This window comes from Elephantulus edwardii, unplaced genomic scaffold (assembly GCF_000299155.1).
Source record: "Elephantulus edwardii isolate Elephantulus edwardi_28Jun2011 unplaced genomic scaffold, EleEdw1.0 scaffold00071, whole genome shotgun sequence".
NCBI lineage: Eukaryota > Metazoa > Chordata > Mammalia > Macroscelidea > Macroscelididae > Elephantulus > Elephantulus edwardii.
The window spans coordinates 499,001-514,374 of NW_006399821.1; the positions used below are offsets into that span (position 1 = coordinate 499,001).

General features: G+C 40.7%; 1 protein-coding gene across 1 annotated transcript in view; it reads left to right on the forward strand.

Moving 5' to 3' along the window:
• GABRR2 (gamma-aminobutyric acid (GABA) A receptor, rho 2) overlaps positions 1-15,374 on the forward strand; it is a 79,196-nt gene that overhangs the window by 55,829 nt on the left and 7,993 nt on the right. The window contains exons 4-8 of the mRNA XM_006888698.1: positions 2,687-2,910; positions 3,646-3,728; positions 3,927-4,067; positions 10,994-11,146; positions 13,938-14,134. Coding sequence (XP_006888760.1) covers positions 2,687-2,910; positions 3,646-3,728; positions 3,927-4,067; positions 10,994-11,146; positions 13,938-14,134 — 798 coding nt within the window. The remainder of the gene's footprint in view (positions 1-2,686; positions 2,911-3,645; positions 3,729-3,926; positions 4,068-10,993; positions 11,147-13,937; positions 14,135-15,374) is intronic.

Sequence of the window (15,374 nt, forward strand, 5' to 3'; positions counted from 1 at the left end):
TGTGGATGGCTGCAGAGCTGGGGGTGATACAGAGGGGCTTGGAAATTGGCCAAAGTGAAGTAAAATCTAGAGCTGTGCAAACTTCATAGGCAAATATAACTTGAGTTGGTTCCATGAATATTCCTGACTTTTGTCTAGGTCTATGGACTCAGAATCTCTGGCAGTGAGGTTGAGAACACACTCCTCAAGAAAAATAGTGGTCAGATTACTCACACTTGGAAGGAGTGTGGAAGTAGACATTGTCACACTGAATGTCTGCAGTTCTTTGATTTTCACTGTTCACTAAGAGCAGAACTACCCACAACTCCTTGGCAGTTCTGTTCTCCACCTACCACGTGCTGACTTTCCCCTCCCTCAACCATCCTGTAGGGGCTCCCATGTGGAGAGAAGCTCCAGAGACCCCTATCTCCCAGCCCCATCTCTACCACTCACCCTTTTGATGAGGCGCTCTTTCAGTTCCCAAAGTTAATGTAGCTTCTGTCTTAGCAGCCCTCCTACATACTCTTGCCCTGCCCTCGCACCCCGTAGCTATCTCTTTCTCATTCTTCAGGCCTCAACTGAAATAAGACTTTTTAAAGGTGCTTTTCTGACTACCTAGCTTGAGAATTCTTCTTTCCTCCATATCCCATAGGCCATATCATCATTTATCAGCTATTTATAATTCTTTACCACTTAACTATGAGTTCTGATAGTATAATCCACAGGGAGTTTATGATAGTAATTGTTCAAAATGGTTTCTCTGCCAATTAACTTACTTTGCCATGTGGGTGAATGGGAATATGCATATAGGGTGCATTAGCTTATCCAAAAGGGGATTGGCTAGTTTCACCATTAAATTGAATGGATCCAGTAACAGAACTGGGGAGTTTGATCACCAGCAAAGGAGAAGCAGGCATGCAGTGAGTGCCCTTCAGGAACAGAGACTCCTGTGCCAGCTAGACTTACAGAAGCAGCAGTAGCACTTGCAGAAGTAGAGGACCAGAGACCCAACAGGAGACAGAGTTGACCTTGGGACTGCTATCCCCTTCTCCCTTCTCTCCATGGAACAAGAACTAGGAGCCTTTGCCCAAGTTTATTGGACTTGGGGTTTGGGGGAGCAGAGAGCCATGATTGGCAGGACTGAGAACTTTGTAACACTGGTCTAAAGCCTTGAGCTCAAGGCTGAGGTACCTGAGAGCACATTTCTGAAACTATCCTGACTGATATATTCTGGTACTAACCTTTTGACTTCCCTAATATAGTTCTGTGTGGTCTGAGAGCTATCACACTCAACACTGGACATTGATGTTGAGATGAGTAGAAAGAGGTATGGGAATGTGGGGGACTTGAAAGAGGTATGGGAATGTGGGGGACATGTCTGACCTTATGGGAATTGGCTTTGTGCTGTTGGTGTTGTTGACAGGGACAGTTCCCCTTTGCAAAGTTGGTAAAGGGCAGACTTGGCCATCACCAGGTGGCCCTGTTCTTTCTACAGAACTGCACTGCTAAGTCAAAGGCGGTGCCTCTCTGGCAGTTAGAATCCACCAGTGACCCCACAGAAGAAATATGAGTAGTCTCCTTTAGTGCAATTTATAGCCTCAGAGAATTTACTGGAAGGTTAGCTATGAGTTGGTTCTGACTCAACAGCAGCAACTTTGAGTTTCTGATTTTTGTTTTGTAAACCTATAAACTTAATGTAGGAATATATTTTTTCTTTTTACCTTGATAGGTCTAAAGTCTAGCACAGAGCAAGCCCTTTAAAAATGTATGAAATGAAAACAGAGAAGGCTTCCTCTACCCTCCAAAGCCATCATGTTCTTAAGGGGGCTTCCTTAGCACCTGTGTCCTCAGGGTCAAGGGAGTTTCTATGAAGCTGGTACTGTCTGCCCTGGAGAAGGTCAGAGCTCCAGTGCCTGGCACTGATGAGGTTCATGTGGGAAAGTTCCAGGCAGTTTTGAGTTAATCCCAAAAAGAAGATAACCGTGGGCTTACTTGTGCTTACTTACTAATCTGTAGTGAATAATTTAACATTTTTCACCATCCCAGATGTTTGGCTGACATCTCTCTCTCCCCCAGTATCATAGCATCTGTCTATAAATTTTGATTCTTTGAGGACACTTTTGACAGGGATGGAGTAACCAGTAAGAAAGGTAAGCATGATAAGCACCAACTTACTTATGTGTCCTTCCTAATCTGTAGTACCACATCACATGGTTGGTTTGTGAGTGTTTTAAATCACATAAACTAAGGCCTGGGGATCCAGTGGTAAGAACAACACAACCAGATCTTGAAGGATCTTAGAAATCTATTGGCAGAAACATTCCTAAGTGGAACTTACCTTTCAGGTTTCTGGAAGTGGCCACAAAACTTATATGAAACATTCAACCAGCTAGGTAAGGAACCAAGTGTGCAAAGGGCTGGGTGAGGGACAGCAGGGCTTGAGGGCAAAAGTCTTCCCTGGTGGTCACCAGGCTCGGCTGATGACTTCATATTTGTAATTATCATTAACAAAATCTACAGGACTGTTTGCTCCAATTTCTTGACACACACAATAAGCGAATATCTTTCTAACTACAGCAGCACCATTGCCACAGGGTTGTGGAAGTGTTACCTCTGGAGATTGTGCCCTCAATGTCCATCATGATGTTCCTTGTAAGGAAGGAGCCTCTCTAAGCTATTATCTCTGATCTCCCCATGCTTCCCACAGGACTTCACCATGACCCTATACTTGCGGCATTACTGGAAAGATGAAAGGTTGGCCTTCTCCAGCACCAGCAACAAGAGCATGACCTTTGACGGCCGGCTGGTGAAGAAGATCTGGGTCCCTGACATCTTCTTTGTTCACTCCAAAAGGTCATTCATCCATGATACTACCACTGACAACATCATGCTGAGGGTGTTTCCAGATGGCCATGTGCTGTACAGCATGAGGTAACAGTCCACTCTATCATTTCTTTGCTCAATGCCGTTACAACATGTGTGAGCAGACCCTTTGGCCCTGAAGCATTGATCAGTTTGAGCCTTCGGCAAGCAGTGATCTCTGTCATTAGGGGATGTAAGAGTGTGTTAGGAGACTACTTGGCCCTAAATAAGTTGATGGAGACAATGATCTTCTATCTCCAAGAGCCAAGCAATGTGGCTTGTCAGATAATAAAGACTAAAAAATAATGATGATAGATATTTTTTATTAATTGTTGCTGCCGGTTAACTCCTGAGCTAACCTGAGTGGTTTATAATTAGCTTGAGTTTTCTTTACATCTTCCTGATTGCTTGCAGTTTTCATCAAAACGAAACTCTAATAATAGATACCTAATGACCTTAGGTGGGGGTTGGGGGTGGGAATTGGGGGGTGGGGTGGATCTTCTCAGGCATCTCTAGCTTATGGGACCCCAGGAGAAGTATGCAGGCGTAGAGGATTAGCAACTGACACTTTAAGTACTGCATTTGTAAAGGAGATCCAGGTAAACCACCAATAGTGTCTGCTACAGAAGACAAAACTACAAAAATCGAGGTTCTGTAGCTCAGATACCTGCTCCTAGACTTTTGCAGCAGAGGTGAAGATGTGGTGGCTCTTGGTTATGTGCATTGTTCTCCCAACTGTGAACAGGAGTAGGGGCTGATATAACTCCCTACACAAGGCAACGTGCATGTTTGGGTGTTGTCTAGGATCACAGTCACTGCCATGTGCAACATGGACTTCAGCCACTTTCCCCTGGACTCACAGACCTGTTCGCTGGAGCTGGAAAGCTGTAAGTACCAGTGCTTATAATGACACACCTTCACCTTCTCCCCCTCTTATCTGTGTGGTGTTTCAGTTACCCTGAGACCGAGTGCCAAGTGCCAGAGTAAAGAATTGTTTACACTTGGATTGATATAAGATTTTTCTATTGCTTTATTCTGAGTCAGAGGTAAAGGAGTCAAATAAACTTATTTTCTTCCCCCTCAAGATGCATACACAGATGAAGATCTGATGCTGTATTGGAAGAATGGGGATGAATCACTGAAAACAGATGAGAAGATCTCCCTGTCTCAGTTTCTGATCCAGAAGTTCCACACCACTTCTAGGCTGGCCTTCTACAGCAGCACTGGTAGGTAACTTTAGCTATCGTTGTATAGTTGTGTACCGTTGAGTCAGGATAGATCCTTAGCTGACTCTCTGGTGGGTTTTCAGAAGCAGTTAATCACACAAAAGTAGATTGCCCATTTTTCTCCCACAGAGATTCAAACCATGAACCTTTAGGATTACAGTGCAGCTTCTTACCACTAGACCACTGGATCTTTTTTAACTTTAACTGTGGTCCCAGGCAAATGTGGAAGAAAACACATTAGAATCCCTCTTCAGCTTTAATGCAAGCTCTTTCAAAATAGGAATGTTTAAAAACATAAAATAGAAAGTAGTGTTGCTACTGTCTAAAATTCTATTACCCTGAACAATCTTTCTTAGCAACTTAGTAAAGTTCCTTACAGATATCTTGCTTTAATGATGCAATTTTATAAAAATGGAGTCTTGCTTTGCATGCTTTTCTAGAACTCAATTTGTTCTATTTAGCAATATGAAATTACAAGGTTATAAATATGAATCTATGGATTGTTACTACTTAATGTGACCTCTTATGGGCCTTTAGGTTAAGTTTGAAGCTTTGAAGGAATTAATTTGTCATTCCTTTCCAATCTCACTCTTAGTTATGTAGTTGCTATGGAGCCCTATAGAACTTCCTGCTTCACTACTCTTAGCTCCAACACTGAGAAACCCAGGGCCTTCCATGGAAGGGTGTGGATTTGTTTGTTTTTTTCCTTTTTTTAAGATCCTGCCTATCCTCAGATGGCCAGTTCTCCTGCCTCCCCAGTATAAAATACCATGGAAAAGAATAAGACTTGGCCATATTTGTATTGGTGTGGGTCAGCCCCATGCCTATGCCCAGTGTTCATCCTCATTTTTCCTCTCTCTCATTCTGATGAGTTGCTACACACAATTTTCTTTTCCTTCTCCGTCTGTTCTTTTCCCAGTTGCTATTCAGTTAACTCAACTCATGGTGACCCCATTTGAGTCAGAGGAGAACTGTACTCCATTAGGTTTTCAATGACTGATTATTCAGAAATAGATCATCAGGGAGCTCTGGTGACCTGCAAGTTAGGTATTAATTACACTGCCACCTCAAAGGTAGGCAGTTGATTTCCATAATTTTAGGACTCATGTACTTATAACTTGTTAGTCAAATTTGTGTCTTCTAGGTTGCAACACCCCCATGATACATCTTCAAGGATATGTACATGTACAGCCAAGCACAATCAATAAGAGTGCATCTGAATTCCAAAATCAATCTCCATAATAGTCTATGTGTTTCCTACTGCCAAAGGGGCCCTTTAGAGTAGTGAGAGAAGATCTTCACCCTGAAACCCACAGCGTCCCTTTTCAGCAGGAAGTAGCTAAGAGAATACACCGTCCCCTTTTCCTTATGACTCAGGGTGAAGTCTCTCTCAGGGAGGAGTGATAGTGAATGGCAAAGGATACACTGACAAAGAAGATTAATCAGAACTGGCTTTGACAAGCACTGTGGCATTTGGACAAGAACAAACTGGGAGGAGGGTAGAGAGAATAGTGCAACAATGAATGAGTGGAAGCCCAAAATCTCTGTAAATGTTTATGAAAATTAATAAAATATAATTATAGAAAAAAAAAAAGGTAGGCAGTTGAATCCACCAGCCACTACTTGGGAGAAGGATGAGCAATTACCTCTTCTGTGAGTGATAGGCTCTGCAAACCTGCTGGAGGGTCAGCTATGAGTTGGTTCTGACTTGACAATGAGAATTCTTCTGAAATGCCTTTGAGTGGGTTTGAACCTTCAACTTTTCAGTTAGTGCCTAGATTAGCAGCTGAGATTATTAGCTATTTGCACCACTTAGTAACTCAACCCAATGTTATTGTTACGTGCTTTGGAGTCCCCTGTGACTCATAGTGATCCCATGTACAAGAGCTCTGAAGCCTGCCCTGTCTTGAACCAGTCTCACTGACTCCAACATGCCTACCCGCATTGCTCTAGTTACTGTATCAATCCACCTCATCAGGGGTCTTCCTCTCCTGTGCTGTCCCTCCACCCTTTCAAACATGATATCCTTCTCCAAAAACCAATCTCTCCTGGCCATGTGCCCGAAGTATGTGAGACAGAGCTTCAAAATCCTAGCCTCCAAGGAGAAACTTGGTTTCACCCTCTCCAAGACAGACCTATTTGTTTTCTTGGCTGTCCATGGTTTGTTCAAGATTCTTATCCAGCACTATAACTCAAAGGCATCGTTTCTTCTTCTGTCATTCTTAGTCATTGTCCAGCTCTCTGATGCATAGCAAGTAATGGTAAAGACTGTGGCCTGGCTCAAGCGTACCTTAGTCTCTATACTGACATCATTGCTTCTAAGTACTTTGGAGAGGTCGCTGACAGCAGATTTTCCAAGTGCAATTTGTCTTTTGATTTCCTGACTGCTGGTGCCAAGAGTGTTGATTGTGGAGCTGAGCAAGCTGTAATTATTAACAACCTCAATCTCTTCTCCATCTAATATGGTGCTGCCAATTGGCCCTGTGATGAATGCTTTGTCTTCTTGATGTTAAGCTTCAATCGATATTGAAGATTATACTTCTTAACCTTCTGCAGCAAGCACTACAATTCCCCCTCAGTTTCAGGTTGTGTCCATCTGTATAATGTAGGTTGCTGATAAATCTTCCTTCAATCCTGATGCGACATCCCTCCTCCCAAAGCCCAGCTTCCGAAGCGATCTGATCTGCATACAGATTGACAAGGTACGGAAATAGGATGCATCCGTGACATACTCCTTTCCTGATTTTGAAACATACAGTGTTTCCCTGCTCTGTTCTGAGGATTGCTTCCTGGTTCAGGTATAGGTTTGTCATAAGCACCAATCAAGTGTTCTGAGATTCCCATTCTCCTCAAGGTTAGCCACAATTTGTTGTGATCCACACAGTCGAATGCTTTGCATAGTCAATGAAACACAGATAGTCTTTCCTCTGGGACTCCTTGCTTTCAGCCAAGATCCATCTGACATTGACGATAATATCTCTAGTGCCACTACCTCTTTTAAAACCAGCTTGTATTTCTGGTAGTTCTCTGTCAATGTACTTTTCCAGTTGTTTCTGGATTTTGCTTGCATGTGATATTAGTGATATTGTTCAATAATTTCCACACTCTGTTGGGTCACTTTATTTTGGAATGGAAAGAAATATAGATCTCCTTCAGTCATTTGGCCAGGTAATTATTCTCTATATTTCTTAGCACAAACTGGTGAGCATCTCCAGGGCAGCCTTTGTTTGTTGAAATGTATCTATTGGTATTCCATCAACTCCTGGGGCTTTATTTTTTTGCCAAGCCTTTTAGTTGCCTGAACTTCCTCTTTTATCACCATTGCCTCTCGATTATATGTTGTTTCTTAGATATTCTTGTGTCAGCCAATTGTTTTTGGTACAATGAATCTGTATACTCCTTCAATCTTTTTTTAATGCTTCCTGGATCATTCAATAATCTGCCCATAGCATCCTTAAGTACTGCAACTCATGGCTTGAAATTGTTCTTTAGCAAGTTCAAATAAAATCTCTTTCTAACATAATTATTAGGAATTTCCTTTATAACTTTTATTGTGCCAGACACTATTCTCATGGCTTTATGTGAATCAATTATTTTTTATCCAAAAAGCCTAGAGTGTAGATAGTATTATATTCAATTTATACATGTAAAAACTGGGAAAGCGAGATCAAGTTATTGACAGAATTGTGCAGCTATTAAGTGGCTAGACAGTTTGCCTTAACCACTATGTTTTCATTCTTAGTTATTTTCTATATTAGGATATTGTACGTGTGTGTTTGATTTCATTTCACATTCAAACCTTTCTGGAGTCCACATTAAAATGCCTTTGTCACTTTCATTATTTATTCTTGTACCACATAACCAATGTCTGTCAGCCCACACCGCAGCCTAGGAGCTCTTATCTCACCATTCTCTATTGGGAACACAGAGTGTACTTTCCCAAAGTCTTTGGTTCCCTGCCAGTGTTTCCAAGGCAACTCTTAGCTGGTTTTCTTAGACAGAAGGAAAGGATAATGGAATAGCTTAGAAGATGAAAAACTTTCTAACACCTTCCAAAAAGACTTTGTGCAAACTAAGTAACAATGTGATCTATTTCCCAGATGCTAACTTGACTAGCTAATTTGAAAGTGAGGAGGACTTGAAGTGCTTGCTGCAGAAGATGACAGAATAAACCTTCAATGTGAATTATAGCTCAACATCAAGAAAACAAAAGTTCTTACCACTGTACTGATAGGCAATATAATGATAGGTGGAGAAAAGATTGAAATTGTCAGTGACTTTTTCTTACTTGGGTTCACAATCAACACCCTTGATTGTGGCAACAATCTTGGCACCAGCAGTCAGAATAGGAGATATATTGCACTGGGGAAATATGTAGTCAGGGACCTCTCCAAATTATTGAGGAACAATTATGTCAGTTTGAAGGCTAAGATACACCTGCTTCAGGCCATAGTCTTTTCAGTCACTTGCTATGCATCTGAGAACTGAATAATAAATAAGGATGACAGAAGAAGAATTTATTCCACTGAGCTGTGGTGTTGGAAAAGAGAGCTAAATATCCCATGGACTTCCAAAAGAACAAACAGATACGTCTTGGAGAAGGTGCAGCCAGAGTGCTCCTTAGAGGCAAAGATGAAAAAGTTTTATTTTACTTACTTTAGGCATGTTGTTAGGACAGGCTATTCCTTGGAGAGAGACATCATACTTGGAAAGGTGGAAGTTCAGCAAGAGAGAGGAAGACTCTCAACCAGATGGACTGACACAGTCACTGCTACGATGGGGTTGAGTTATGTCAGAAATGATGGAGATGGCACAGGACTGGATAGGGTTTAGCTCTGTTGTTCATTGGTAACTAACAGCAGCAGCAACAACAACAACAATTTGACTAGCAAAAAAAAGAGTAGTCTGATTGAGTTAATCTGGTTAGAAGTAGCCCTAGATATGCAGTACTTAAGCAAGCTAAGCTACTAATAAAAAAAAAAAATCAGCTGTCAGAATCCATGAGTTACTTTCTGGGAAAAAATGTAGGAGTCAGGTTTCATAAAAGTTCATAGCCTTGGAGACCCAATGGTGCAATTATCTTCTTTCCTATAGGGTTGCTATGAGTGGGAACCAACTCCAAGCTATAGTTTTAGTTTCTGATTTTCACCTGATTTGACAAAGTTGTGGGATGAATAAATAATTAGTAGTCTCTGTCCATTCCAAATAAAGTGCTTTCCTCATATAAACAACAGAGCCTACACTGTAGTAACATATCAGGCTTGTCTGGATCTACTCTATGATTCCAGTTTTCCCCTACTGACACAGTACTGTTGTTAGATGCCGTCAAGTTGAGTATGACTCAGCGACCCTATGAACAACAGATTTTTTTTCTATAATTATATTTTATTAATTTTCATAAACATTCACAGAGTGAACAACAGATTTGAACCCTGTCCTATCCTGCGCCACCCTCATCATTAGCCACACACGCTAATCACATGACTTTGTTCCCTCAGCAATTTTTCTCCAGGTGCAGCCGAGATCCACTAGTCAACAGAAAACTACGTTCAATCAACAACTTAAGAGGCCCACTGCTGGTCTATTGAATCTGAATCACAAATGATAGAGTCCAGGAATCTGTGTGCTCATCAAGCCTTAATTGTTTGTGCACATTAGAAGTTCAAAGACCATTGATTTTAGCCAGTGAGTCTCAAGGTGTTGTATCCAGACCAGCAACAGCATCATTTGGGGACTCTTCCAAACCCCCTATAGGAGCTCTGGTGGCATACAGAGTTAAGTTTTTAATCCAAAGGCCACACCTCTCTGGTTGTTCAACACCAGCAGCCACAAAGGAGAACTATGAACAAACTTCATCTAAGTGATTCACAGCTTCAGAAACCCAATAGAGAGTCAATTATGAATCAGTTCTGAATAGCAGCTATGAATTTTGAGTTCTAAGTATTGTACACACCGCTGACAGGTTGTACACACACATTGATAGATTCGAGTCAGGTGCCAGGCTCCAAATTACGCATTTCTAACATGTTGCTTATGCAGGGACCCCACTTCAAAAGCCAAAGATCTAAGTGAATGTTTTCAACTCTGGAAGAACATTAGATCTGCCTTGAAGCTTCCAGAACACACGGATGTCTAGGTCTCCATTCCAGGCCAATTAATTCAGACTGTCTAAGAGATAGGACCAGGGAGTGGACAGCAGTCAAAGTTCCTAGGTATTCCTGGTGTGTAAATAGGTTGAGAGTAACAGTTTTCAGCCCATAATTTGTATATTTTTATTTTTTTCCCTTTGAGGAATGATCAGATGGTATGTGATTTCCATATGGAGAATGGATGATCAGCCATAAAACTCATCTCTCTCTCTCTCTTTTTTTTAAATTGAATTTTAAAAATAAACCCCTTTTTTTCTTGGACAAACATGAGGATTGATTGAGTGAGTGGACAATCTCATAATAAAGGGGTTGGTGAAAAGAGCCTGGGTTCCCTGGCTCCTCCTCCTGGGTGCCTCCTTTCTCAGAGGTATTGTGTTTGACAAATTAGAACCTTTCCAAATTTGTGTGCTCCTGAGCTACTTGGAGAATAGAGTTGTGGTCTGCAACTATTTGTAACACACACACACACACACACACACACACACACACGCGCACACACACACCCCTTCTTAGATCTACCCCTCTTAGAATTGTTGGAGACAACTGTTAGAAAAAACAAAATACAATTGCAAATATATTAGCTATATTAGATACTGCAAGATACTTATTTACAGGAGAAAGTATTTCAGTTTTGGAAAGGAAATGTATTATATGAATCATTTATTGTTAAATTTTTGCTTATCTGGTAAGAGCAGTGTAATGAAAAGGGGAGGGGGGCAGTCAGGTTGTCTTTCTTCCTGTTACGTTGTACCTCATCGGCTCTTCCTGTGTCCCCAGGCTGGTACAACCGTCTGTACATTAACTTCACATTACGCCGTCACATCTTCTTCTTCTTGCTTCAAACCTATTTTCCTGCCACCTTGATGGTCATGCTGTCCTGGGTGTCCTTCTGGATTGACCACAGAGCTGTTCCTGCCAGAGTTTCACTGGGTAAAATACTTGATAAGGTGTAGAGGTGTAGGAGGATGGTCTTTTCAACTGGTCCCTAGAAAAAGTAAAATTGCTAATAGGTAAATTTTTTTAGTAACCAAAATGAAATCCTAATCAATGGACTGTCAGATTTGAAGGGTGCATTTTCCCCCCATCCTTGCTTCTTGCTAGAGATCACTTGATAGAGATCATTCAGACTCTGATCTCAGTTTCCCCTACAATGCAAACCTCTGAGTTAAAACTATATTAACCTTGATGCAAATCAAAACAACTATGAGATATTATCTCACTCCAGTAAGAATAGCAAAATTTAACATAACAACAAACATCAAATGCTGGTGAGGTTTTGGAGAAACTGGAACCCTTATTCACTGTTGGTGGGAGTGTAAAATGGTGCAGCCTCTATGGAAGGCAGTATGGCGCTTTTTCAAAAAGTTGCAAATAGAAATATCATTTGACCCAGCAATTCCACTACTGGGAATTTACCCTAAAGAAATCAATCGTAACTGCCACCCAAATAGACATACGCACACCTATGTTTATTGTGGCTTTGCTCGCAATAGCAAAGAGTTGGAAACAACCTAAGTGCCCATCAACAAACGAATGGATAGAGAGGCTTTGGTATAATCACACAATGGAATACTACACTGCATTGAAAAACAAGGAACTCATGAAATATTATACAAAATGGATGTCTCTGGAGGATATTATGTTGAGTGAAATATCTCAGTCACAAAAGCACAAATATTGCATAGGGCCACTGTTGTAAAACAGCACTGACATCAGGGTTGAGGGAAGACAGAAAAGGAGGGGTGGAATGATGTATATTTCATTGAAACAGATGAGGGAGAGAACTGTTTATTAGGGATATATGAATGGGTATTCTTGTCATTACAGAAGTCTAGAGTGAAGGCTGAATAGTGGAGTGCACTTGGGCGGAGGGATTGCATAACAATGAAAGAGTTTTTCTTTTTCTTCTCAAGGAGAAGAATGAATTGTGGGGGACAGGGTGGGCAGGGAGAAAAGTGCAACAATGAATGATTGGAAACCCTAAGTCTCTGTAAACTTTCATTAAAATTCATAATAAAAAAAAAGACCAAAAACCCCCCAAACCTATATCAACCCTGCTTGAACCACTTAAGAAAAATATGAATATTTGAGGCATAGATTTCCACCATAAAAGTGTGGAGGTCAGGACTTAGAGAAAAAGAATAGTTCTGCAAATTCCAAACATATATTCTGTAAATATAAATATGTTTGCTGGTCTTGTTTAGACAGAGTTTGGGTGTAGAACTCATAGCTGTGACATCTGGGAAGGAAAGGAGAGCATTCCTCAGAACTCTGGTTTTAGACCTTTATCGATCTGAGTTCCACTGTGAAAGTTTACGTCGCCATATTCTGTATTGTTTTAATTTTGAATAAAATTGAGCTGGGCTCTTAGAAATGTCAGAGTTCAGTTATCTAAGACTTTAAGATTTACTAAAAATACAGTATTATCTATATTGTACTGCATTATTCTAACTGTACTAACTAGTAAGTCAGAGCAAAGAAGAAAATAGCATGTCAGACCTCCAGTAATCTCCAGTCTTCATGTCCAATGTCCCTTCTAGTTGAGGGAGAATGTGCTTATTTCTTGAGGATTGGGAAGATTCCTTTAGAAGTATTCTTTGGTTGCTGTTTTAAACTTCACATCTACCTTAGTTTGGGTTCTCTGTTGTCATTATTAGGTGTTAATTAATTACAAGTTTATAACGACCCTAGAAACAACATATCTGAACCTTGCCCTATCCTGTACCATTGTCACAATCTCTTTCATTTTCAATTCCATTGTTGTATTCAATGCATTAATCCGTCTTGCTGAGGGTCTTTCTTGCTTTGTCTAACCCTTCACCTTTCCCAGCATGATGGCTTTTCCCAAGGATTGGCCTCTTCTGACAACATGTCCAAATATGTGAGATGAAGTTTTCATTGTACTTGTCTCTAAGGAGCATTCCGATTGCACTTCCTTCAAGCTGGTTTTATTCTTCTGGCAGTCCATGGTGTAAGAGTATTGGATTATCTACAGAACGAAAATCAGTATAGACATATATAGAGATTTATGTCAAGGAAATAACTAACACAACTGTAAAGGTTGTCAAGTCTCAATCTAACTGGATTGTTGGAGGCTGGAAAATCCAAAATATGCAGGTCAATTAGCAGATCAGACATTTCTGTAGGCTTGACTCTTAAGATCTGTAGGTCAGGCATGCAAGATTTAAGAGTTCAAGGTCAGAGTGAGAGAACAAATGCTGCCAGAACATCTATTTATATTTGGGAGATAGACCACATCCCTAAGGAAACTGTCCTTTCCAATGACTGGTTGAATATGTCAGATTACATTATGGAAAATGGTTACATTACATTACACATATGAAACTGTATTCAGTTCAGTGTCTGCCAAAGCACTGAAAATCCTAGTCAGTCATAGGAAGCCTAATCAAATTGACACATAAAATCAACCACTATAACATTAGAGTGGATTTTTGTCTGATATATTCCTTGTCAGACGCATCATAGGAATCTAGTCTCAAAGAGGCTGAGAATGAAACACTGATCACATGGAAACCAGGCCCATTTTTCTGAGACAAGTATGACTTAGTTGTTGTGGAGCAGATCTTTGTACTGCCACAAGGTGGAAACATACCTGAGTGATTTCTCATTAGATTTAAGAGATGAATAATATAAAATTGCCTTAGTGGGATGGGATCGTTCTGGATCATTGTGATTGAACTAACACTGGCTTTTTCTGCAGGTATCACCACAGTGCTGACTATGTCCACCATCATCACAGGTGTGAATGCTTCCATGCCTCGCGTCTCCTACATCAAGGCTGTGGATATCTATCTCTGGGTCAGCTTTGTGTTTGTGTTCCTCTCAGTGCTAGAGTATGCAGCTGTCAACTACTTGACTACGGTGCAGGAGCGGAAGGAGAGGAAGCTGCGCGAGAAGGTGGGAGCGTGTCCCTTTTTCCCCTCCTCTAAGTCCATGCTACCTGGCTGGAGAGGAAGGCAGAAGACAGAAATGTATTCCAAAAAGGGAGGGTTTTGTGCAAAAGAAATGGGATCCTGCTTTGCAAATGGTTCTAGCTTCTTTTGCTGCAAGGATTTCAGAAAACAGAACGTCCTTGGACACTACCATGAGTAGAAAGACTTAGGCCCAACTCTGCTACCTATGGTGAGCCTCACTACCTCACCTGTAAGAAAGGCCAAAACAGAATACTCACCAGCCTTCCTTCCAGGTACAACTGAAAATGCATGTGTGAAATTTTGAAAACTGTAAGATTTCAGTCCTATATAAAATGTCATTGTTATTATTAAATATGTCTAGGAAAAATGCTTCAATGAACAGAACATCTAACCCAACCCACTGTTGGGCAGTTGGTTCTTTATGGGGAGGAGATTGCAAATCTTTCTTCCAAGGAGTGGCTGCTAGTTTCAAACTGCCGACCAATTAGCAACCCAACAAACTTCCAATCAGTTAGCAGCCAAACATGAAAGACACTACAACATCAGAACTCCATAAGTAGAGAAGGGGAACATACTTGAATGAAAAGCCCCTCTGATTTTGTACTCTGGATGGGTAAAAATTCAGCTACCTAAGACTTTGAACTGCAGAGTCATTAGAAATGCTATATTGTACTCTATTATACTATAGTTATCCTATGCTATGAGGTAGAATGAAATGAGGAATCCTACTGGGCAATCCACCACCCTTTTATATGAAAAGGGAAATTCTGTTTCATTCATATTCAGTGACTTAGTAAACCATGGTAAGGAAAAACAAGAACAAAAACAACCCACTGGCATTACAAATAACAGTTGCTAGTCAAAATGTGCATTCACCTTAAAAATACAGAGATCTGGAGACACTTTATGCTTATCTTTCTGGCTTGTAGCTCCTTTAGCATAAGGGAACTTTGGCTTTAAGGAATGTAAACTAGATTTCAGAGGCCACATTTATTTTCAAAACTCTATAGAAACACAACAACAACAACACTTTAACATTTGGGTATATTTTGACTAAGTTTATAAATTTATCATTATTGATGGGTTATAGTGAAATCCTTTTGATCTATAATCCATTGTTGTTGTGTATTGTTGATTAGGAACAGAGCGATGGCCGACCCTCCAGAAGGTTGTGTTGTTGTTGTTATGTGCTGTCGAGTCGCCTGCGACTCATAGCGACCCTC